Below are 26,247 nucleotides of genomic sequence, written 5' to 3' on the forward strand. Positions count from 1 at the left end.
AGGTACATCACCAAGGGTTGATCCTGTCAGAGGATTTACACTATCACAATGCCTCTTTCTACCTAAATCCAAGATGTTGAAACCCTTCTGCTATTGTGAAGAGCATGTGTGCCCACCCCAGAGGTGCAGCCAATGAAATCAGCCACCCTTCTTCTGTGGTCACTTTGAACCAGTTCTGGGACAGCTCTCTTCCCCAAGGGATTACTGCCGGCTTGACTGGAGAAACAAAAAAGGGCCTATCCTGGTGTCATCTGATCCAGGTGACATGGGAGGTTAATTTAAAATAAATTAAGTTCCTGGTCACTGCCCAAATGGTCAGCCTGCCAGAGGAACAGAAAACACCACTCCCCAAAAGCAATTCTTTGTATCTGCTCTGGGAGCAGTTTAAACCGCTCATTCGGAGCTTGAGTACTCACAAGGGCTGGAGGTGTAGATTAATGTAAATTAGCCTCCAGAAGCTTTAGGCCAGAAAACTTTAACTCTTTCTTAATATTTATGAAAAGTCTGACTTCGCCAGTGAATTGGGTTTTTAAAAACTTATTACGAAACATTCTTGCATGTTTTTTCCAGATGTTTCCTGTACAGAGATATCATTATTAAAGTTAATAGTGCATCTCAATGTGTCTCTATGGAACAGCCAGTCTTGTTAGGCTGACAATATGTTTTGAGTGATAATCACTATAAGTACACGTTTAACACTAAATTTCTTCATACATTATGGCTATAAGGTCTACTTAGGTTTGACGTTTTAATATTTAAAGGAAAGGTTTAGACCTCTCAAAAGGGTTTAATTTGACAGGTCAATTTGCAGTTTTTAAACAACTCTAGTCAAGCTACCAAGATAGGCCTAAAATCATGTTTGCATTGCCATTGCAGTAGATGGTAATATAGGTGCTGCAGTCCACTAGTGACTTTTAATATACAGGCCCTGGGTACACTCTGTACCATATACTAGGGATGTATAGGTATGTTAAGTATGACAACTGGGGTTGTGTCAATGCAGCCATTTGAAAAGGGGTAGCATATGCACTTTACTACTGGAGCAACAAGTTCTACAGTCCGAAAAAACAGAGGATAAGATTCTGGGGGTACACCACTCACAAAATGGTAATTTCGTACATCTACATCTAAAGCATCTGCCCATTTTCAGAGGACCTTCATATATATATTGTCCATGTTCATGTGAGGCTCAGTGAATGCATGTGCAGGACGAAATCTCCCTTCATGTCAGGGCCTTTGCTTTTGAGGACTGCTTCTGAAAATAAACAAAGTGCTAACATTTCAGTTCAGATGAAAGTGCACCAAGTTAGCAGAGGCCTCATTGACAAAAAAGGCCCTGTGGGCATGGATTTCCAGATTTGATAGGTGGCAGAGGTGGGGTAAATGTGCCATGTGTGGGACTGCCCACAGAAGTCAAAATGAACTCTCTAATATAATGCTAGTTATATGAGACAAAAGGTATTTGTCAAAAATACATGAAAACATTACCTTTTCATAAGGAGACAAGAGTTGCTCTTTACTAAGGCTCTGCCTTCTACAACCCTTTAGAATACATGCATGAGGTGAAGGTGGGCTCCCTGTCTCGCCCTACAGTAGCCTAACAAACATGCACCATGTTAAAATTGGATGGAGGTATTTGCTTCCTGATTCTAACCTAACATGGCAGAGTGAAAGGGTGAAGGTATGGCAGAGACACATCCCACGAGCTCTGAGCTTGCAATGTCCCCTCATGCTCCCTTTCCTGGGGCTCGGGAAACCAAAAGCCACAAGGTACTTTCTCCTGGGCTCCTGCAACTATGGTAGGCCAGATGGATGCCACATGGACACCCTGACCCCCAAGGAGAGAAATCCATTGTTACTCACCTGCACACTAAGAGGGACCCTGGTAATGCTTAATATTACCTTCTTAATGTAAACACACCTGGAAAAAAGGATATCATTGGGCCTCACCTGCCTGTCTCGTGCACCAAGTAGAAATGCTAATATGAAGGATTACCCTTGTTCCCTTGTACCCTGGGCAGGGAGGAAATTCTGAGATTACTTTGGGACTGTTTATCTGAATGTCTTGTATTCTGAGACACATACAAGTCAAAGTCATCATGGAAGCCCACTCCATCAGGCCCCTTGCAAAAGGCAACCAAGAAGGATACCCAGCAGTGACACTTATATCAGCAGTCAGGCAACTGTTCTTTGGAATGTATTAGGAAAGGTCCTTTTTTGCAGGATTACTCCCACTTCTTGCTGGGCTTTATTTTTGGAGATTTAGTGCTGGTTTACTGAAGCTGAACAGTGGGGTGCAGATGTCCAGCAACCTGTGTAGGTACTCGGACCCCAGTTGGCATATATCTGATAGGCATATTTAACTTGCCTATAAATCCCAGGGCCTGTAAGCTAGTGAACTGCAGCACCAATTGTGCCACAACTACAGTGACAAAGTGAAAACATGATCCTAGGTCTGCCACTGCAGCCTAGCATGACAGTTTTAAATCTGCCAATTTGACCTGGCAAAATACACGTTTTACCAGGCCTAAAATGTAATTTTTATACTGGCAAGTCTTCTTTAAGTTACAAGACAAGGGCTCATAGGCAGGGTGATTGGTATTTTAAATACTGGGCATATGTTCCTAAGTTTTGCATACCCTGACAGTGGAAAATCTACAAAGTATTTTTTCACTGTGACAAGGCTAGCTCTCCCATAGAAAAGCATGGGTCTGCATTATAACACTTTGATATTATAATGTGTAACTCCAGTTTGAGAATAGCTAGACTCATGATTCAATGTCTCAAATTAATAGGTGATTAACATCCAATATGATTAGAAAGTTGGTTTTTCGTTAACAATTTTGAAAAAATTAGAAAGTTGACATTTGTGTGCCTAAAGCCTCTAGTATCTCTTTCCCAGATAATCCTCAACCGGCAGCTTGCTGGGAGGTATGAATTGCTTTCAGGAAAGGGAACTAAAGGGCCTAGCTTGGGAGGAGGTGTGAACTCCTTCTGACATGATGGCTAGGGGGATGTGGCCACCAACGGTACAAGCTCCAAAAGGACAGCCCCTATTACAGGTTCAGTTCCAAACGAATTTTTCCTGGGCCATGCTGATGGCTTCTTGGTGACTGAGTCCTATGCTATCATGTGCTGCGAAAGAGGTCCTGGAGCCTTAGCTGGTGTTAGAGTATACTCTTTGACCCTCAAGATAGATTGTAAAAGTGTGCACCTAGAATCTTTTTCCTAAAAGCACCAGAGCACATCACGGGACACTGCATTGTCAGACTGATTCAACTTAATGATTTGCCTCACTGAAAGCATCTCCACTTCCAGAAAAGTTTTCAAGGCCCAATGCGGTGGAACCTACAGAGATCAATGGCAAGCAACATCCCACTGTCATTGTGTATTTCATCAGATCTAGCTGGCAGTCCACCCTGCCAAACAGAAGATTCCTCCAGGAAAAAGAATAAGGGCCTGATTTAGAAGTTGACAGAGGGAATACTCTATCACAAATGTGATGGCTATCCCATCCACCGTATCACGATCCCCATAGGATAGAATGGGATCGTAATATGGCAGAGGGGATATCCATGACATTTGTGACAGAGTATTCCCCTCCGCAGACTTCTAAATCAGGCCTAGAGTCAGAAAGTAAACTTTTAACTGGAACAAACCTGGTCCCTGCAGCTGGCTCAGGCTCTATATTGCTCAGCCTTAACTTTAGACTTTGACGCAGTCTAGGGAGACCAGGTACCCACTGATGCCGCTTTATACTAGAAAACTCTATAACTCATAAAAAATATTTCTCTGGTTCTCCTGGTCCAATTTAGCAATTTTTATGTCTTTTTGTTCATTAAAATTAAAATGTGTAATAGCTGTATAAATTGGAATGGGATTTTTATTGTGTTATATTTTCTACTTATTAACTGTATTGGTACTGGTAAATGCTTTACTCGTGTTTACTTTGAAGCCTGATTGCACCATACAATAGCTACCAGCACAAAGCTAAGGTTTAAAGTAAAGTAGCTTAACTGGATTTTATACAAAATTGTGATATAATTACTTGGTGAAGTCGCTCAGCCACCACAACTAATAGTCCTCTCTCTCACAGATTAGTATCAGTTAACCCTACTTTTAAGGTAACCCTTTCCTTGACTATCACTTTTATCGACTGGCTAACTAACCTCCTGATTTTTAACAACTGCAATTCTAAGGATTTCAAAAATGAAAACCTAACGAAAATAAGGCAGGTGCACACAGTATTAATTACACCAAGTCTCATCACTAGTACCAGAGCCATCACTAACATATGCACCATATAAGCTTTGGCTCAAGGTTGTGGCTTGTTGTTTTTTCAACATTATGGCTGGTGCATGATTCTTGGAGTAATGCTTACTTTAGTGCCCTGGAAATCTCCAAAAATGAAGTCTATGAGTGCCTCACTCAATCACCATACCTCAACACTCTTCCTATACCCCAAACAGTGCACCTCCCTTGCTACACTCTGAGAACCCCTCACAAGATGAACTGCTCTTGGCATGTCTAAACATAAAGGCTGCTAGTGTGAAATGGCTTTCCCCTTAGTTTCAATGATTTCAGTGTTCTGGTAGAGATTAATCATGAATCTCAGTCCCTACTATACAGGCTACTACGGTTTTCAAACACAAGACATGCTAGTATTGTGTGCACTCCTGTGAGGCAGCATGTTCTCGCCAGCCACTACCACTGCTGGACTGCCACTATGCCCAAAGATACATGGCTATCTTTTTAATCACTCAAGACCTTAAAAACACATGTTGGTCCAATCGAAACTGGGGTGATTTTTCTCCCAAAATGTAGGTAACTGCAGGCTAGGTATTTCTGTTGAAGAACCATGTCCCTACTGTAAGTAGATCCACTTTTTCCAGATGATTCACTTATCTGATTCTGATATACTTACAGGGAGATAATGATCTGGATTGGTACTGAAATGAATAGTCTTGAATAACCTAAATACACTACTGTTCATAATATTACTAAATATGAGTTATATACACAGTAACTTCCATGGTATGAAAATGAAAAACAGACTACGCAGCAACATTGAGCAAACTTCATATGATAGCAAAATCTGCTCTGTGGTTGAGCAGTTACTTAGTGGAGGAAACGTCAGCCACTAGATTCCTGGCGGCTCTATTAAAAACTGCAGTCCTACTCAGAGGAATGCAGTGTAGATAATAATAATGGCGAGACCCAGCTTGCTAGTTCTAAAACTTTTCACTGTAATAAAAACGAAATGAAACTATTAGGACCAGCTGGTCTGATATTTCCATTATCTCAGAAGACAATATTTTGGACGGCGAAATTCCGCAAAATTACAAAATGTACTAAAGTAGATATTTAAAGATGTATAGGGAATTCGTCCACTAGCTCGTTTTCCATTAAAAAAAACCATTATAAATGGTCTAGATCGTTTTAATTAATGGCTGAATGTGGTTCATCTATAAAGCACTGTAGTATAGGTATGTATTGTATAACAGGACTGAAAAGTAGTTGCGATATAAGGTTCTTTGGAGTAACAAAACACTTTCAATACATTTTATACCTTAATTGCCATTTTTGTACTGTGCATTATTCGTCCTAATATGCCTCAGAGGCACTGTCCATAAAATATTAAGGACTGATCTCCAACAGCATACAACAGGGAATCATACAACTAAGCGTTGTCGTTAATATCTTCCAAATATAATAAATACGCTTAGGCTATTGCTTAGAAAGAATAGGTTAAGATGTTTTAAAATATCCTGGAAATTCTCTTCACTACATTGTGATCCAATGGAAAAAGGCTCTGGACTCACTTCTAACACACTTGAGCAGGGGTTTGGAGAGAGACGAAAACTCTGTTGTACTTATAAAGATTTCTTGTTACTGCTCCATATAAATTAGCAATTCCATATTAATGACTGCACAAAGAACAGAATGTTACAATGTTTTATGACTGAGACTGGAAATAATGAAAAGCTTGGCTCTTTTAAAAAACAGTCAGGATATCAATTTAATAACTTACGCAATTCATCAAAATATGTGTCACCCCCATCAGATCCCGGGATTGAGCAAACCAGTCTTGCTTTAAGAAACGTTGTCCATTTATTGATTAAACTGCGTTGGCCTCCTACGTCATTCTAAGATAAGAAAAATAAATATTATTTAGAAAAAACAAATTAACATACTTCAAGTGTATTAAACATGTATTATCGGTATGTGTCGATAACTTACAAAAGTACTGAAAAGTCTGAATTAATTTTTCTCCGTTTTTACTATGTTATATCTTGAATGTATACAACACACGTGCAGGTAAAGTTCAAGTCGTGATATTTTATGTCACCACATTTTATAGAGACCCAAGAAAATATAATAAAAATATTTATTTAAAATTTCTCTACTATGACCGATAGTTATACAGTTTTTATGGTAGCAATTTGCAAAAGAGCGATCGGATAACGTATGTATTTTGCATTCTATGTTCGCTTTTCGGCAAAGTTCAAATTTAATTTCACTTTTCAATGATAAATACGTTTAGTAGCCCCCACTGATGACAGACATACATTCCTAGAAAACACTAAAAAAACATTTAAATGTTCATAGTACAATGCTATTTTTCTGTTAGAAACAAAGTTGTAAATACAGAATGTAATATTTGTTTGCAGGCAAAACAGACAGTGTAAGCAAAGTGAGAGATATTGATGTTAGTCCAATTCAGTATTTAGGGTGTAGCTAGCTACTTATCGGTTTTGGATTAATTTAGTGTAGGACAGACTTAAATGTTTTAGACACAAAGAGGGGCATACATCATTATTAGGCAAAAGCAAATGAAGATAAATAAAACATAAAATGCCATCTTGAACTTTTTACCAGCATGGAGGAGAGAGACCAAAACTTGCATGGAATAACACAGTGGTCCATATATGTCTCTATTTATGTTATGTTATGCAAACAGGTGTAGGATGAACTACCATTTGTAGAGAATTGCAGTGAATTCTGCTTCCCGATGCCTTTGCGTCCAGCTCTGGAAACACCATTAATTGATTCAGCCTGTTTGTTGATATGTGGTTGTCTGAGTTAAGAATTTGTATTATGTAGTTCTTAGAAATGTGCTTTTTAATTTGGGAGAGCAGCACCTCTGTCAGCTCAATAAACCTACTGGTTAGGTCAAAACACAATTTTGAGGAAATCTCTACCCAACACTTGTTACCAGTGGTACTAGCAGTAGGCAATTCCAGAGACGTGAGTGCTATGTTCAAGCAGTGACAAATTTTTTATAGTAAAGCACCAAGAAAAGGCTGAGCATGATGAAAAGCTGATAGTATGCTGTGGATCAGTACGAAGTTACAATTTCAGGGCAACTGAGATGGAGCAGAGGTCAAAACCTCTCAGCGGGATGTCCCAGTCAAAGGGTTTGCCTTCAGACATAGGTGGTCATTACAATTTCGGCAGACGGAAAAGCCTGTCCACCAAAATGCTGATGGGGAGGTTGTCGCTATAGTGGCTGCCTTCCCCCTGGGCTCATTACGAGTTTCCTGCTGGGACAGCGGGCGTGAAATACAGTTTCTGCCCACTGGCCCAGGGGGAAACAGCTTACAGCATTGTCTCCGGCTTGTAATCGAACCAACGGCAATGCTATAGTGTGCAGAATGCACCAACACCCTCGCAATGTTTACTGTGTGCAAAGCAGACAGTGATCATAGCAACCGTGCTGGCCAGGGGGGCCCTGCACCCGTTCTCCAACAGCTTTTTCATAGCAGTGCTACCGCCATGTAATCGGCAGTGGAGAAGAAAGGCGTAATCCACAGCAGTGCTGCCTTTTTGATTTAGGACCACCAACACTGCCAGGCCATAGGGACAATGAAATCTGGCAGTGCTGGCGGTCCGACTGCAGAGCTTCCAAGCGGTCGTAATGTAGCGCTCGGACCTCCGCATTGGTGGTGGTCCGACTACCACCACAAACCTGGCCGTCATTAGACTGCCAGGTTCGTAATGAAGGCCATACTCTCCAACTGCTGAGAATGATTCTTCTGGTCACTCCTGCAGCCATTAGCTTCAGACTTCTGGGCACCAGGTCTCTTTTCAGCCAGGTATCCTACAGGGCCTAGTTCTCTCTATTCAGCAGTGGCCTTTTGTAGTCTGGAGTCCTTCAGATTTTTTTCATCCTTGAAAAGGATAACCACGACCACCTGAACCTTGAACAGCAGTTCAAGCCCATGAGTGCCAACAAGATTCAGGGGCCCTAAAGCCTTCCTATGAGCTTGTTTTCCAGCAGGGGCCAATAGGCAGAAGTCAGGATTCTTCTTCCGGCAGGACTGACTTCTTCAGATGGAGTCTTCCCAGGTCCAGGAAAGTTCTGAGGATGAGGTGGTGGTTGAGGAATCAGATTTATCCTGCGCACTAGCCAGTGATTGGAGAAGGTCTACTACCAAATTGTAACAGCTGTCATGTAGTTCCCAACTTTGTTTTCCAACTCTTCCTCTTTGCATTACTGTAAAGTTATCTTGTAGCCCCTGGACAAGGCAACCACCATGCAGCCTTGTCTTTAGCCTCTTGGCCACTCCCCTGCCTGACAGGGTCAAAACTAGCTTTCCCTCTGGAGCCTAACCATCTAGGATGGGCTGGAGTATGAACAGAAGACTGCCTTGACATTTCTTAATCAAAAGATGTAATGTTAAAGCTGCTCTTTTTTCTGGCAACTGTTCCTGTCCACTCCCAGATAGTTACTTTCTGCTAAGTGGTCAACGGGTAACTTCCATTGACCTTTCCTGGGTCCAGAGGAAAGCTTTTCCAAACTTTTCAGCCAAAGGATGTGTATTCCAGCTCTGTAGGTGTGATGAGTGGCAGAACTGGTTTTAAGACAGTTATGACTCAGGCATTGTAAAGAACATTTTACAAAGCTACCTTTCTGCTTAAGTTGTCAAAAATATGACTTCATCATTAAGTCATTTTTTAAAAAGCAAGGAATACATTTGAAGCATTTTTAGCTCTTTCCTAAACAGAGGTAAAAAATAACAATTTGAATCCCACCAAGGCCTATTAGGGAAAGGCCATGCCTACAAAGTCAAAAAGCTTTTGGCTTTTATTTCAAATGCGAGGGCACATAAACTTCAATATGTAGTGTGTCTTTGGGGTTTACAAGACACTGGGGTGATCTATGCATATACAAAAAATAGACCTTTTCTACATGATAAAGAAGTTTGCACTGGACATTTGTTACTGCAGTGCATTTAAACTGCAGCCTAGCCGAAGCACGGTGGTGCTTCTGACAGAAATATATTTTTGTCATATATGCTAGTACTGTAAGTAGCTTTCATATGACAATTAACATTTAACGCACTATTTACAAGGGACACACAGGGAAGTTAAATAGGGTATATGGAGAGTTTTAGTGTATAGCTCATGTTTTTGAGGGAAAGCTCAGGCCATTTACTACTGTCTAGCTGTGGTAACATGCACAGGGTCTAAAAGCCAAAACAAAGAGGTTTAGTGTAATAGGGTGTAAAAGATGGGGTGACCTTGCAGAAAAAAGGAGATTTTGCTGCAGCATCTTAGTGGTAGGATGAGTTGTTTTATGCCTTTGGATATCCTAGTAGTTTATTGTCTGTCTTAGGGCTAGCTGCAGACGTGCTGAAACTTGTGAGTATTTTTTCTGGATTGGTGATTGGCTGAACATTTCTCAGTGGCACTAATGTGTTTTCTGTATATTGGTGGGATGCAGAGTGCAGTTGAGCCGACAGCTCTTTATATGCTGTGGGTACCTTATTGAGCGCATGAGGCCATCAGGGGTATTATAGCATTTTCAGTAGGGAAAGCCAAATTATAAGTGTGTTTTCAAAGGCACTGTGTGCTAGAATTCTTGAGTGGAGGTAGTCTGTGTTGTTGAGTACCGCAACACCTAAAATTCTTGAAACATTAGGGCTTTGTTGGATGTGTTTAGGTACTTACATTGCATTTTATGCTGCACAAGGACATTGAAGAGTTCATGTCACCCGGCAGTATACTTTCTAAAGAGAGTATTTCCTGAGAGGTACAAGGTCCATAAATTACAAAAATACTTTGCCAAAAAGTTGAGTCGTTAACAAACCACAAATACATGATTGAATACGGTAGAGATCATTTTAGTATCCCCTGGCCCGGCTTTCAATAGCTGCTCATTGCTTCAGCTATTGTTTTAATGTAGTATGCATATGGCATATTAGAATGAAATTTTTTTGAATAATCATCTTATCCAGACAATCTGTACTGGGTTGAATCATTTTACCATGAAGTAATTGTCTAACAAGTGAGACTGATAAATTTACAAAAAATACAACTTGTTTTTTTATGATGATAACTAGACTTGTCTGCGATGTAATCATTAATAGACTATTCATTTGAATTTATGCCCTTCTGCCTTTTTTTCAATTAAACGTAATAGATAGCATTAAACGTCTGTACGTGTGTTGTCATTGAATGTTGGACCTGGCCCTCTCTGCAAGGTCGCCCCAGATTTTTGCCTTAATTTGCTGACAACTGTGTTTGTTGGCTTGTAGAACTCTGTGCACTTTTCCTCTGCTAATCAATGGTAACGTGCTTGTACTTCCCCTTTTAAATATGGTAAAACTGGCCTACACCTTATTGTCACCTGAAGTCACATTCCCTTACGAACATTAAACATACATGTTCATTTTAGATGTGTACTTTAAAGTAAACAGTGAATTATATAACAATATATGCATTGTTGGAATAACGAGGACAAGTAATAACATTCATATACTATTTCCACACACAAATCATGTTTGCTTTGCTTAGTCGTATTACAATATTACTTAAAAACAGAATGTCCCTTTTGTGGCAGTAAACAAACTTTGTGTATCTTCAGTGAATTCCGTCTGAATGACCTTTCAGTCTCTGCCATGGAGAATGAAGGGAAACAAAACAAACACTTAGTAATCAATCTGAATTCCGAAGGACTCAAACATGCCTATTGTTGGTGCATCCGAACCTCCATTGATTAATCTGATTTGCAAATGACAAAAAGACAAAGCCTTAGTCGCTTCTCGAAATCAGTATTGATCAGAGATACAATCAGAGGAGTTTCTCTGTGGAGCAAATCAACATAAATGCTATAACCCAATATGCACTTTTAAGGCTATTATTTAATTGTTCATCTTGAGTTGTTTGTAACTTGTGTTTCACAAGAGTTCCTAGCAGGTAAATATTTAGTACCAGTTTTTCTCCATTACAAGAACAGTTACTGAGTTCCTTACTCAGGATCATTAAATATGTTACGCCTGAATTACAAAGGTGTTTGAATACCTCAGTGTAAACCGAGTGCACAATATAGACCCTTATAATTCTGAGTTCAAAATTTCAGTTTGACATAAATGTGATACGAGGAACATTAGAATTGTAAAGTACATTTACGAAGGTGGAAGTCGACTAGTAGGACATATCTTCCACTGTTGTACATTTAGAGTTAGGAGTGGGAACAGGGGAGTGATGAGAGTGTGCCCATATAAAATTCATGGAATATCCACACAACTGTAAGCTTGTGTATATTTGCGTGCCCACTCTCAGCTGTGAAATAAACTAGTGGTGAGCAGAGAACAGTTCCAGTTTTGTGGGGGGGTTAAAGGGAGAGTCTTCCTCTATAGAGAAAAAAAAATCCGTAAGAAAAAAAATAAGGGCCCCAAGAAAAAAGGTGGCAATTTACTTGAGTAAATTCATGTTTTCCGTTCACAAAATGCAAATTCGTACTGGTGAATGTATGTCCTCACACATAATATTACAATTTACTCCACTTCCATATGCCATATCAGATGTTTTAGTCGTGGGAATTGGCAATTAGCAGTTACCTTAGAAATTAATGACTATTACATTTTTAACATTACAAGTGGACAATTTGCTAGAAAGAGCGGGATGTCAACATTGCATGGGAGGAAGACTGATTAACTCGGAGATGACCCATTGACTCGTGAGTTTGCAGCCACAAACTAATGCCTAACAAGAACATACTCACTGTGAAGCACAAAGGTAAATGTGTACTCGGGTTTGGAATGGGAGAAAATAACCCCACAACCTGTGGGTTGCTGGAGAAGGGGCTCCCCGATGGATACAACTAGTTTCCACATTTCAACTTTCTTTGAGAAATAGGCCTTCACATTTCAAATTATTGTATTCATCTGCCTTACTCGACATTTCCAACTGTGAGTAAGGTTTGGCTACTAACAGTACTCTTAAAGATGTACATCTACTGTGGATTTTCCGGTGTACCCTAGTGAGATTTATGAATGATGGAAGACAGCAACCTGTTTGAAAAGTAGATGAAAATCAAAATGTCCAACTTTTTAAATCGACTTTATTTGTGCTCATAATACTTACTGGTTAGTGCTTAGTGCGTAGTACTAGGTTAGAGTCTTCACAGCTAAATGTAGGGACATCAACATGGTGCACTGTTTGGATTAGAAATTATCTACTCATGTCTCGTAAGGTTGAAAGAGCCGGCAAGGTACTGCGACTATCTATACTAGTATTACAGGTGGTTATGATTTCCAGATTGCATAACTCTAGTCTTTTAATTCATATTGCTCTGTGCTTCCAAGATGAAACAATAAGGAGGCAACACGGATGCAAGAAATTGGTTGTTGGGGACAGCAGTAAATGGTAACCGCTTGCCGTCAAGGATGTTACATTAAATGAATCCTTTTGAAGAAACGCAAGGGTTAGTGATGAAATGGAGGGGCATGTGAAGAGGAAGCAGTGGACCGGCACGGGTATTCGATCGGGGATTAGCAGCACAGGGTTGAGTCAAAAAAACACAAACAGTTTCATGAAGTGTTTTACAAAAAAAGAACAATCATTTACAATGCAATCAGTATCGCATTTGTGAAAGTTAGACCTCTTGGTATTGAAATTTTTTTTTTTTTTTTTTACTTTTGTTGTTTTATATTGCATAGCGCTATTGCCTTGGACAGTCAGTACATTCTGTATGACATTCAACGCCTTGTCAGGGGTAGTAGTAAGAACTATCTAAATGCAATTAATTTGTAACAGTGTGGCTGCTACTGACATATGAAGCAGCGTGCCACTCTTTCACGGCATGCGCTCTAGCACCTTGTCAGAGGTACGAAGCGCTTCATAAATGCATCTTCAATATGATGCCATTTTGCCTATTGTGTTTCTTCTGCTTCACATCTCAGAAAACACAGCTTGATTGGACTAAAAGCTTGTGATTAAGATGATCACATTTGCCAGGGAATGTTTTTGATAGTTTAGTCTATAGATGTGGAAAGGAATTATCCATCCCTCGACTTCAAAGTAATGTAGAGGTTTGGAGAGAAGTAACACACCTACATATACCACAAAATATGAAGAGAAGGCTGGTGCCCAACTGTCCAATAAAACACACAACAGTGCCACATTCATGGAAAAGCGTTGACTTTACATAGCGCTTACTACCCCTGAAGAGGAGTTATGCATAGAACACGTATTTTCCCTTCGACCTGCATTGAAATGCGGAACATTTTACAAAGGAGAAACAGTTTTAAAGTTTACGCTTCACCGCATGTTCGGCAAATGAGACAGCACCATTAGAAAAGGGCAACCAGTGAATCGCTATCCTGTGCAGAGACTAACCCTGCCGCCACAATTATTTAAATAATCAGAACTGGTCCCGACAAGTCCTCCAGTGTAGCGCCCAAAAGTGATGCCAACTATGAGGCAGCGTTACTCGTAAGATTCAAGGCACTGCATGTATCTGGCGACTGGTGTGATGGGGTAGGGGAGACAAAGCCAACATGTGCATAAACTGGAGACCTTTCATGAGGAAAAGCCGACAACATTTATTCAATAAACAGCGCGACACCAAACAGCTGGAAATAATCTATCCCAGTACCTCTGATCGAGTTTGTGCTGCATGAAACTTAAAAGTGCCGTGGCCGTCATGGAGAGCGATGCAAAGTGGAAAGACAAAAGAACATAATAGTGCACCCACACTAAAGTATATGGCAGATCGTGCAATAATCCAAGTAACATGTCTGCAGGGTGGTAAAAAACCAGCCTCAAGGCAGGACAAACATAAAGCTTTTACCAACAATATTAAGGGATTTTCGAAAGGCAGGTCCAGGAACGAATGAAAGTGATGGGTATGAGATGGGTGTGGTTTAAGCCCCCAGAATATATTAAAACATGTCGAAAAACAGTGCTTGCCCGCTCCTAAGCCCAACTTAAAACGGTGTTCCCTAAATGTGAATATTAAAAGAACACAGGCAAGAAAATCTGAAAGCATGGTTAAAGACAGATATACTTCATGGGAAGGACAAACCCAAGAGCAATGAGGCAAGCCAATAAATAAGAAACAAGCATAAATGTGTGACAATAAAGTCTACCAATGCTGATGACTGGGCACTGCTAAGCCCAATGATACTTTTCACAAAAGGCTTTCACATACAGAGAGCTAAAAGCTGCCTGATTGACGAGATTTTGGAATGCCTGATCATGCAGTTCCCATAAATTTGAGGCTTCCTCACATTCTCCCTGATGTTTGACTGTGCATGTCGAGTCACTTGCTTGCTTTATCTCATTATAAGGCTATACTAATATGCCTGTAGTGGATGGTTGTCTGTGGATGATAATTCAGATATTTCACAAGTGCATTGTGGAATCCAGAACTAGATGAGCAGACATTCGCTCCAACTGAACATAAGTAAACCTGAGGTCATGTTGCTGGATGGACTGGAGGACCAATGGACCTCTTCATTTTGAACATGATAATGAGACGCATGTCCAATTCTAATCTATATAGTATATAGGATGGGTTTCATAGATGACTCTTCCCTTTCATTGTCATCTATTATACGTGCCACTACTTCGGTAGGAGTTTTTTCCAGGCAAAGATATTGTGGAAGACACTACCATAATATTTCTCCCACTTGACATGTTACAACTTGCACCTTTTTAGTGTGCTCCACGTCAGAATAGAGGAAATCTCAGTCTGACTAAAGGATCCTGTCTATTTTTCCGGCTAATATCAAACTGTGCAGCCAAGCTTCTCACTTGGGCACAGATGCAATTCCGAGTTAGCCTCTAATGAAGCGCCTACTTTATTTTCAGTGTCTCTATGGCATACATCTAAATCCATTGACATAATCCATTAGACTCTAAGGGACAGAAGTCCCCTGGGCATAGCCACTGGGCAGGGAGTCATGACCCCTGTCTTTCCTAAGACAGGAGTCATTTCAATGGGGGTTGTGCATCACAAAATGGTGCAAGTCCGGTTAGAGACATGATATTTTACTCTAACCAGGCCACAGCGCCGGCTAACGTCAATCCATAAATAAGGTGCCCGCCTGGCGCATTGGAATGGCGTTAGCCGTCGGTAACTTTTTTGACGCAAATCAGCGCTGGGGCTGGTTTGCGTCAAAAAGTATAAATATGGGCCTAAGTGGCATAGAACCTATATCTTCAGCAGAGATTTCCCATTTACCCTCCCAACTCTTAATTGTTCCAAAGAGACTCTACGTGAAATCCATGAATGAGCAAGAGCAGAAAGGAAATCAAGCTTTTTTTTCTTTCTGGTACTTCCTGGCACCCATGCATTATAAGGTCCTTCTACATGGCTGGGAATACTTATAAAATTATTTACTCAACGTTATGTTTTTTTGTCATGTTTTGCTTCCTTTCTTCCCTGACTACAAGCACCTGCGTACACAAGAGGGGGTAGGTGTGCTTTAAAAAATCACAGATTGAACTGGACATAATGCTGTTCACGACATCTGTTTGCATGTGATAACAATCTGAAGGAAGAGCCATTTAAAACAAAGTAATAATAATGAAATAAAATCACTTCTTTTAAATCATTCTTCGCAAAAGAAATTAGAATAGTTAACTTTATGATAATGTTAATGAGACTTGCCTAAGAGCATAGAAGGGGAAATACTGCATATCTATAAATCCAATCTAAAATAACAAAAAACACAACTGATGAGATATTTCCAAAGTGCAAAATAACAACTTTTCAATGTACTTTATTTTCAATGCATGCCCATTTTCATTTTTACGTCCCTTTTTAAAAGCAACATAATCAGAAATGAATGCTCAAATACATTCAGCAGTAAAATGCTCAAGTTAACTGGAAGCCTTCAAACAATGGTGATTTTAGGACAACTGGGCTGAGTGAGACTGTGTTAGGAAATCAAGATGCTCGCACATTTCTCATTAAAAAAAAAAAAATCTTGACAAATATGAAGAATGTCTGTTGTGCTTTCTCGTTTGGAAGCATGTCCAAGCAAAATGTATCGAAAAAAATAGAACAGTTTCATGCTACGCACATAGAAGCACTTAACCATTCGCATAATCCAAACATCTTGGAGCGATCCATTACTTATTGCAAATGCTGCCCTATAACAGACTAAATAAACCTTCAAACAGAGAACGATTTCTAAAAATGTGGCTATAACGTTGCACCCGCAAGCAAGCTATTCAAACGACTATCTTAAGTGCAGTCCTGGCACGAAGAGAAGGAACTGCTGGAGGGCAAAGCAATGGCAAGGCACGGAACCAGGGTGCATGAGGTGGCACGCATACGGGTTCAGGCAAACGCTATTCAGGAAAACAAGGCACAGCGGGTTCATCCTTATTCAGCCAATTCAAATATAAGCTGCCAAATGTAACTGAAGATAGATGAAAACATTTGCACTAAAAGTTAATATTGTGACTGGCAGTGTAACTATGTGTTTTTTTCAGATTCAAATTACTTCACAATCATCAAGTGGCTACTGAACACCACTAGGAAAATGGTCACCGAAGCCATCATCACTAGCAGATTGGACTTAAGGACAACCAAAATACTACAGATCATCAAGAACGGAGGAGCCAGACCAGCCCTCAGTATCCCACACTAGGCCCATCACACCTCACCTAAAAGAAGTCCACTGGTTCCTGTTGGACCTGGCTTTTTGACAGGGACATCCCCAAACTTTTTGCCTCCTTCCTCCTATTTTTTCTGACCTGTTGTTGTTGGCTTTTGACCTCTGAGCACTTTACCACTGCTAACCAGTGCTAAAGTGCATATGCTCTCTGTGTAAATTGTACTATTGATTGGTTTATCCATGATTGACTATTTAATTTACCTGTAAGTCCCTATTAGAGTGCACTACATGTGCCTAGGGCATGTAGATTAAATGCTACTAGTGGGCCTGCAGCACTGGTTGTGCCACCCACCTCAGTAGCCCCTTAACCTTGTCTCAGGCCTGCCATTGCAAGGCCTGTGTGTGCAGTTTCACTGCCACTTCGACTTGGCATTTAAAAGTACTTGCCAAGCCTAGAACTCCCCTTTTTCTACATATAAGTCATCCCTAATGTGTGCCCTAGGTAACCCCTAGAGCAGGGTGCTGTGTAGGTAAAAGGCAGGACATGTACCTGTGTAGTTATAAGTCCTGGTAGTGTAAAACTCCTAAATTCGTTTTTACACTACTGTGAGGCCTGCTCCCTTCATAGGCTAACATTGGGGCTGCCCTCATACACTGTTGAAGTGGCAGCTGCTGATCTGAAAGGAGCAGGAAGGTCATATTTAGTATGGCCAGAATGGTAATCTAAAATCCTGCTGACTGGTGAAGTCGGATTTAATATTACTATTCTAGAAATGCCACTTTTAGAAAGTGAGCATTTCTTTGCACTAAAAACTTGTTGTGCCCTTCAATCCACGTCTGGCTAGGTTTAGTTGACAGCTCCTTGTGCATTCACTCAGACACACCCCAAACACAGGGTACTCAGCCTCACTTGCATACATCTGCATTTTGAATGGGTCTTCCTGGGCTGGGAGGGTGGAGGGCCTGCCCTCACACAAAGGACTGCCACACCCCTACTGGGACTCTGGCAGACAGGATTGAGCTGAAAGGGAACTTGGTGCATTTCTTAGAGACTCTTTGAAATCACCCCCACTTCAAAGGCACAACTTAGTATAAAACAGGGCCTCTGCCCTACCTCATCAGACACTTGCTGGAGAAGAAACCTGAACCAGAAACTACATCCTGCCAAGAAGAACTGACTGGCTGCTCAAAGGACTCACCTGTCTGCTTTCTCCAAAGGACTGCTGTCTTGCTGTTGCCCTGCTGCCTTGCTGAACTCTTGTCTGGCTGTGAAAGTGCTCTCCAAGGGCTTGGATAGAGCTTGCCTCCTGTTCCTTGAAGTCTCAGGACCAAAAAGACTTCTTCCTTTCACGTGGACGCTCCGTGCGCCGAAAATTTCGACGCACAGCTTGTCTCGCGGCGAGAAAAACGCCGCACACCGACGCTGATCAACGCGACGCCCTCGGGACGATCGAGACTTCGACGCACAACCTCGCAAGGACAAAGCCGCCCGACTTCCAAGGAGAAATCGACGCGACGCCTGCCGTGAGACCAAAATTTCGACGCACGGCCTCGCAAGGACAACGCCGCCCGACTTCCAAGGAGAAATCGACGCGACGCCTACCGTGAGATCGAAACTTCGACGCGCAGCCCCGCAGAACGACGCGCAGCCGGAAAATAAGCAGGAGAATCCACGCACAGACCCGGGACATCTGGTAATCCTCGCGATCCACAAAAAGAGACTGTCTGCGCGCCGGAAAACGACGCCCGACTTCCCCGCGTGGAAAAGAACGACGCAAGTCTGTGTGTGCTGAGCGGAAAACGACGCACACACCCCTTTTTCCACGCATCTCTTCTCCTGTGGCCCTCTGAGGAGATTTCCCACCAGAAACCAGGTACTCTGTGCTTGAAAGACACTTTATTGCTTTTTAAAGACCTAAAGACTCTTAATATCACTTTTCAGTGATATCTTTACAAATTCGTATTGCAACTTTGATCGTTTTGACCTACAATTATCCAGATAAATATTCTATATTTTTCTAAACACTGTGTGGTGTATTTTTGTGGTGTTATACTATGGTGTTGTATGATTTATTGCACAAATGCTTTACACATTGCCTTCTAAGTTAAGCCTGACTGCTCGTGCCAAGCTACCGGAGGGGGAGCACAGGCTGATTTTGGATTGTGTGTGACTTACCCTGACTAGAGTGAGGGTTCTTGCTTGGACAGAGGGCAACCTATCTGCCAACCAAAAACCCCATTTCTAACATTGGTGATCAGCGGTGAGGATAGGACTTGTGTTTGTGCAGTGACATACAGTAGCTAAGTATTTCACTACCTACCCACAGTTGAAGGTCAACTTGATTTTTTTAAATCTTTTTTTGACTTTTGGTCTCTGATGTCCTCCTGGATATACTATTGATATTTTGGACTTTGGATTTTGGTTTTTGCTGGTAAGATCCTATCAGAATGGGATCGCTTACCTACTTCTTTTTGCCTACTGACCACCTCACTAAGGCTGACCTAAGGAAGCTTTGCAGAGAATGTGGCCTTCCTGTAGCAAAGAGATCTACTAAAGCAGAGATGCTACATGCCTACATAGTCTGGGAGGAAGACAGATGGGCAGAGAGAGAGGCAGCAAGAAACCAAATGACTAAGTACCCCTCAGAGGAGGAGGAGGACGACTCAGATGAGGAAAGAGACCCAGTGAAAAAAGAATGGCTCATGGCTCTAGAGCGGTGTCTTGAAGAGCTAGATGAGCAGCTGGAAAGGGCTGAGGCAGCAAGTCTCTTAGCCCTGGAAGAAGAAAAGATTGCAGCTCAAGAGCTGAGCTGTAAAGAGCTGAAACTGGAGGCCGGAAGGGCTGAGTCCAGTTCAGATGGTGGCAGCAAAAATCTTGCATCTAGTACTGCTGAAGAAGGGCACAAGCCCAGAGATGTGGTGCCCAACTTGAAGAAGGGAGTTGACACACCCCAGGCAGTTCAAGGGTATGAGGTAGTTCCCGTTATGCACAGGGTCCCTGAGAAGAATTGGGGAACTGGCACAGGGAGTCATATTCCTACTGGGGGGAGGGACACTTTACTGACTCTAGCAGAGAGTGACAGAGAAAAGGGTTCCCCCCTGGTGGACGTCCTGGATATAGAGTGTCGAGACATCCCAGAAGAGTTTGGGTTGAGTGTCAGGGACAGACAGAAACTGTCTCACCAGTCTCAAGAGGGTGATATAGAGTGCTTTTCCAAGGCTGAGTTACTAGGTGGTTGGGTGAAGGGTACTGTGGTTAATACATGTGAAGGGCAGAGTGATGTAATTGCTGGAGAGCATATGTTTGGTCCTTATTTTCCAGAGCTACGCCAACACCAAGTGGAGTGTGAGTTCTCTGACCCCAGGGAACTTACAGTGGAGGCAGACTTTTGGGTGAGTACCAGAGAGTCTGAAGAGGCATTTGGGGGTGCTCCTGAAGGGAGTGGTCTAGGTGATTCCCGACCAAGTGAGGTGGGAGAGGATTGTAGTGTCCCAGGTAGGTCTCAGAGCCTAACCTGTACCGTAGGGCCACCTTTTGAGGGAAGCCCCGCAGTGTCAGAAGAACTTGGGGGGATGACTGTAGACAGCATCCCAACAGTTCTGGTGTCTGGCAGTACCACTCCTAGTGGGGGGGTGCAGAAGTCCAGACATAGGGTTGAGAGGGGGTGGCAGACCCCAGTGGAGGATCTTGAAAGTCAGGGGTCAGCTCTGAGAGCAGAGCCCCCCAGGAATGACCCAGGTGAGACCGTTTCTGGTTTGGGGGAAACCCAGACTCTGCCGGATGGGCAGAGGTCGGGAGACCTGCGCCAACCAGACTCTTGTGTGGCCCTTGGGGACGGCGTGTCCCTTGTGGGGGGTGAGAGTGCCCCCCAGGAAGTCCTGGCATGCCAGGCAAAGATTCAACCTCAGGGTGGTGACTCTGGGTTGGATAACCGGGTTCAGAGGTTAAACTTTGACCTGGTGGGGGGTAGATGTGCCCCCCAGAAAGTCCTGGGATGCCAGGCAAGGGCTCAACCTCAGGGTGGTGACTCTGGGTTGGCTTACCAGGTGAAGAGGTCAAACTCTGACCTGGTGGGGGGTAGGTGTGCCCCCCAGAAAGTCCTGGCGTGCCAGGCAGTTGTACAACCTCAGGGTGTCGACTCTGGGTTGGATGGCCAGGTTCAGAGGTTAAACTCTGACCTGGTGGGAGGTAGGTGTGCCTCCCAGAAAGTCCTGGGGTGCCAGGCAATTGCCCAACCTCAGGGTGGTGACTCTGGGTTGGCTAACCCGGTTCAGAGGTCAAACTCTGACCTGGTGGGGGGTAGGTGTGCCCCCCAGAAAGTCCTGGTATACCAGGCAATGGTTCAACCTCAGGGTGGTGACCCTGGGTTGGAGAACCAGGCTCAGAGGTTAAACTCTGACCTGGTGGGAGGTAGGTGTGCCTCCCTGAAAGTCCTGGCCTGCCAGGCAATGGTTCAACCTCAGGGTGGTGACTCTGGGTTGGATATCCAGGTTCAGAGGTTAACCTCTGACCTGGTGGGGGGTAGGTGTGCCCCCCAGAAAGCCCTGGTGTACCAGGCAGTTGTCCAACCTCAGGATGGTGACCCTAGGTTGGAGAACCAGGTTCCGAGGTTAAACTCTGACCTGGTGGAGGGTCAGTGTGCCCTCCAGGAAGTCCTGGCGTGCCAGGCGATTGTTCTACTTCAGGGTGGTAACTCTGAGTTGAATGGCCCAGTTCAGAGGTTAAACTCTGACCTGGTGGAGGGTCAGTGTGCCCTCCAGAAAGTCCTGGCGTGCCAGGCAATTGTTCAACCTCAGAGTGCTGACTCTGGGTTGGATACCCAGGTTCAGAGGTTAAACTCTGACCTAGTGGGAGGTAGGTGTGCCTCCCAAGAAGCCCTGCTGTGCCAGGCAATTGTCCAACCTCAGGGTGTTGACTCTGGGTTGGATGACCAGGTTCAGAGGTTAAACTCTGACCTGGTGAGGGGTAGGTGTGCCCCCCAGAAAGTCCTGGCGTGCCAGGCAATTGCCCAACCTCAGGGTGGTGACCCTGGGTTGGGGAACCAGGCGCAGAGGTTAAACTCTGACCTGGTGGGAGGTAGGTGTGCCTCCCAGAAAGTCCTGGTGCGCCAGGCAATTGTTCAACTTCAGGGTGGTGACTCTGAGTTGAATGGTCAGGTGCAGAGGTTAAACTCTGACCTGGTGGAGGGTCAGTGTGCCCTCCAGGAAGTCCTGGTGTGCCAGGCAATTGTTCAACTTCAGGGTGGTGACTCTGAGTTGAATGGTCAGGTGCAGAGGTTAAGCTCTGACCTGGTGGAGGGTCAGTGTGCCCTCCAGGAAGTCCTGGCGTGCCAGGCAATTGTTCAACTTCAGGGTGGTGACTCTGAGTTGAATGGGCAGGTGCAGAGGTTAAACTCTGACCTGGTGGGGGGTAGGTGTGCCTCCCAGGAAGTCCTGGTTTGCCAGGCGGTGATCCAGTCTGAGGGTACAGACCCTGGGCTGGAAGACCAGGTTCAGGGTGTCCCCCCGGACCTGGAGGGAGGGGCTACTGATAACAGTGCCCCTACCATGTTGTCTTCTGAGGAGGCCACTCCTAGTTGGAGGGTGCTGGACCCCAGAAGGGAGGGCAGGGGGAGGGAAGCCTCACCCCGGGCCCTAGTCCAACCTGAAGGTACAGACCCCAGGTTGGAGGGCCAGTGGCAGGTTAACAGCCCTGCACTGGTGGAGGAATGGTACAGGGCGACTTCTGTAAGCCCCCTGGCCATGTTGGACTCTGGGGGTACCGCTCCAGGAGGGAGGGTACAAAGCCCCAGAGGGGAGGACCAGGTTCAGGCTGTCATCCCTGACCTGGTGGAAGGGAGAGTGGTTAAAGGGTGCCCAGCACCTGGGGCTACCGCCCCCCACTCTCCACAGCCACAGTGGTTGGAGAGCTTTGAGAGGCCTGGGGCCTGGCTCTCATCCCTGGCAGCTGTCAGTAATCACTGTGGCTTGCTGTCCGGGTGGACAGAGTTATCCCTGGGGAGGGGACAAGTGTCACACCCCAGGGGTAGAGTGGGCAACACCACTATGTTGGTCATGGGGGTACTATCCTGCTCCTGGGATACATCTGTGAGCAAAGTAAGGTTAGGTGCTGCACAGATGGGATCCGCAGGAAAGGAGAAAGGTTCCCCATGGATGGGCTTAGTGGGCCCTGAGAGTATGGACAGAGGGATCCAATGGGAGTCAGGAAGGCGAAGAACTGGAGCATGCCCCTGCTGTTGTGGGCCTGGGTCCTTGTTCTGTCGCCTCAAACAGGGAAGTACATCAGGATAGTGATTGTTCTCCCCTGGCTTTAGGCTGGTGGGGGGTCATGTTGGACCTGGCTTTTTGACAGGGACATCCCCAAACTTTTTGCCTCCTTCCTCCTATTTTTTCTGACCTGTTGTTGTTGGCTTTTGACCTCTGAGCACTTTACCACTGCTAACCAGTGCTAAAGTGCATATGCTCTCTGTGTAAATTGTACTATTGATTGGTTTATCCATGATTGACTATTTAATTTACCTGTAAGTCCCTATTAGAGTGCACTACATGTGCCTAGGGCATGTAGATTAAATGCTACTAGTGGGCCTGCAGCACTGGTTGTGCCACCCACCTCAGTAGCCCCTTAACCTTGTCTCAGGCCTGCCATTGCAAGGCCTGTGTGTGCAGTTTCACTGCCACTTCGACTTGGCATTTAAAAGTACTTGCCAAGCCTAGAACTCCCCTTTTTCTACATATAAGTCATCCCTAATGTGTGCCCTAGGTAACCCCTAGAGCAGGGTGCTGTGTAGGTAAAAGGCAGGACATGTACCTGTGTAGTTATATGTCCTGGTAGTGTAAAACTCCTAAATTCGTTTTTACACTACTGTGAGGCCTGCTCCCTTCATAGGCTAACATTGGGGCTGCCCTCATACACTGTTGAAGTGGCAGCTGCTGATCTGAAAGGAGCAGGAAGGTCATATTTAGTATGGCCAGAATGGTAATCTAAAATCCTGCTGACTGGTGAAGTCGGATTTAATATTACTATTCTAGAAATGCCACTTTTAGAAAGTGAGCATTTCTTTGCACTAAAAACTTGTTGTGCCCTTCAATCCACGTCTGGCTAGGTTTAGTTGACAGCTCCTTGTGCATTCACTCAGACACACCCCAAACACAGGGTACTCAGCCTCACTTGCATACATCTGCATTTTGAATGGGTCTTCCTGGGCTGGGAGGGTGGAGGGCCTGCCCTCACACAAAGGACTGCCACACCCCTACTGGGACTCTGGCAGACAGGATTGAGCTGAAAGGGAACTTGGTGCATTTCTTAGAGACTCTTTGAAATCACCCCCACTTCAAAGGCACAACTTAGTATAAAACAGGGCCTCTGCCCTACCTCATCAGACACTTGCTGGAGAAGAAACCTGAACCAGAAACTACATCCTGCCAAGAAGAACTGCCTGGCTGCTCAAAGGACTCACCTGTCTGCTTTCTCCAAAGGACTGCTGTCTTGCTGTTGCCCTGCTGCCTTGCTGAACTCTTGTCTGGCTGTGAAAGTGCTCTCCAAGGGCTTGGATAGAGCTTGCCTCCTGTTCCTTGAAGTCTCAGGACCAAAAAGACTTCTTCCTTTCACGTGGACGCTCCGTGCGCCGAAAATTTCGACGCACAGCTTGTCTCGCGGCGAGAAAAACGCCGCACACCGACGCTGATCAACGCGACGCCCTCGGGACGATCGAGACTTCGACGCACAACCTCGCAAGGACAAAGCCGCCCGACTTCCAAGGAGAAATCGACGCGACGCCTGCCGTGAGACCAAAATTTCGACGCACGGCCTCGCAAGGACAACGCCGCCCGACTTCCAAGGAGAAATCGACGCGACGCCTACCGTGAGATCGAAACTTCGACGCGCAGCCCCGCAGAACGACGCGCAGCCGGAAAATAAGCAGGAGAATCCACGCACAGACCCGGGACATCTGGTAATCCTCGCGATCCACAAAAAGAGACTGTCTGCGCGCCGGAAAACGACGCCCGACTTCCCCGCGTGGAAAAGAACGACGCAAGTCTGTGTGTGCTGAGCGGAAAACGACGCACACACCCCTTTTTCCACGCATCTCTTCTCCTGTGGCCCTCTGAGGAGATTTCCCACCAGAAACCAGGTACTCTGTGCTTGAAAGACACTTTATTGCTTTTTAAAGACCTAAAGACTCTTAATATCACTTTTCAGTGATATCTTTACAAATTCGTATTGCAACTTTGATCGTTTTGACCTACAATTATCCAGATAAATATTCTATATTTTTCTAAACACTGTGTGGTGTATTTTTGTGGTGTTATACTATGGTGTTGTATGATTTATTGCACAAATGCTTTACACATTGCCTTCTAAGTTAAGCCTGACTGCTCGTGCCAAGCTACCGGAGGGGGAGCACAGGCTGATTTTGGATTGTGTGTGACTTACCCTGACTAGAGTGAGGGTTCTTGCTTGGACAGAGGGCAACCTATCTGCCAACCAAAAACCCCATTTCTAACAGTTCCTGATACACAAGTGTGCACACTTCTAACTCCTTAACCACATGTGTAAAGCACTACACAACACAGGTTCTCCATGCTTGAACAATTGTGTACAGTTCCACCATCACTCCAGGCACCTCTGCTCTGCCAGATTCTCAGTAGTACACACCCTATGCATAGACAAAAGCAGACCAGGAGGTCCTAGCTTCTCATACATTGCCCCTAAAGCCTGGAATGACCTCCTGCAACACACCAGAGACCCCTCCTCCTCCCTTCTTGAACTCCACAAGAAGCTAAAGACCGGTCTGTTTAAGGAAGCCCTCCAGAGGCTAGCTTCACACATCAGCTACAGTAACAGGATATCTTCACGAGAGATGGCATACCATAAAAACACAGTTAACATAGTGCCTATTCTTATTACTGCCACAGACTGAAAAGTTGTCAGGCAAAAAAGACAAGAACTTAAAGAAATATTCAGAGAGCGATTGTTTCATATAACAACAAATGGTAAGGAAATGGTTGCTTACCAGTAGGAGTAGTTTTGCAACCTGAAGAGTTTTCTGAATTCACATGCTGTGCATTATTCCGCCATCTAGTGGTTGGGCCCGGAATTGTCTGTTTTTCCCTTTTTTTCCCCTCTTTTTGGGCATCATCGACCACCATTTGGATACTGGTCTGTCCCCTGTGCGACATCAGATGCTGCTCCGGAGGTTCCTGTGCATGGTAGCAACCTTCAGATTCCTTTTCTATTATTGTTCTTTTATTTTTCCTGTTTTACCTTTTTTTTAAAAAACAGTTTATCTTTATAAACGACTTTTTCCCCACCTGTTTGTCTCATTCTCATTTTCAGGGAGGTGGGTGGGCCGCATGTGAATGTAGAAAAGTCTTCAGGCTGCAAAAC

General features: G+C 44.0%; 1 protein-coding gene across 1 annotated transcript in view; it reads right to left on the bottom strand.

Annotated features, from left to right (window-relative positions):
* The window catches only part of SEMA3D (semaphorin 3D), a 358,213-nt gene that overhangs the window by 192,141 nt on the left and 139,825 nt on the right, over window positions 1-26,247 (bottom strand). Inside the window, exon 9 of the mRNA XM_069228712.1 lies at window positions 6,032-6,146. Within this exon, the coding sequence (XP_069084813.1) occupies window positions 6,032-6,146 (115 nt within the window). The remainder of the gene's footprint in view (window positions 1-6,031; window positions 6,147-26,247) is intronic.

Source organism: Pleurodeles waltl, chromosome 4_1 (assembly GCF_031143425.1).
Source record: "Pleurodeles waltl isolate 20211129_DDA chromosome 4_1, aPleWal1.hap1.20221129, whole genome shotgun sequence".
Lineage (NCBI taxonomy): Eukaryota > Metazoa > Chordata > Amphibia > Caudata > Salamandridae > Pleurodeles > Pleurodeles waltl.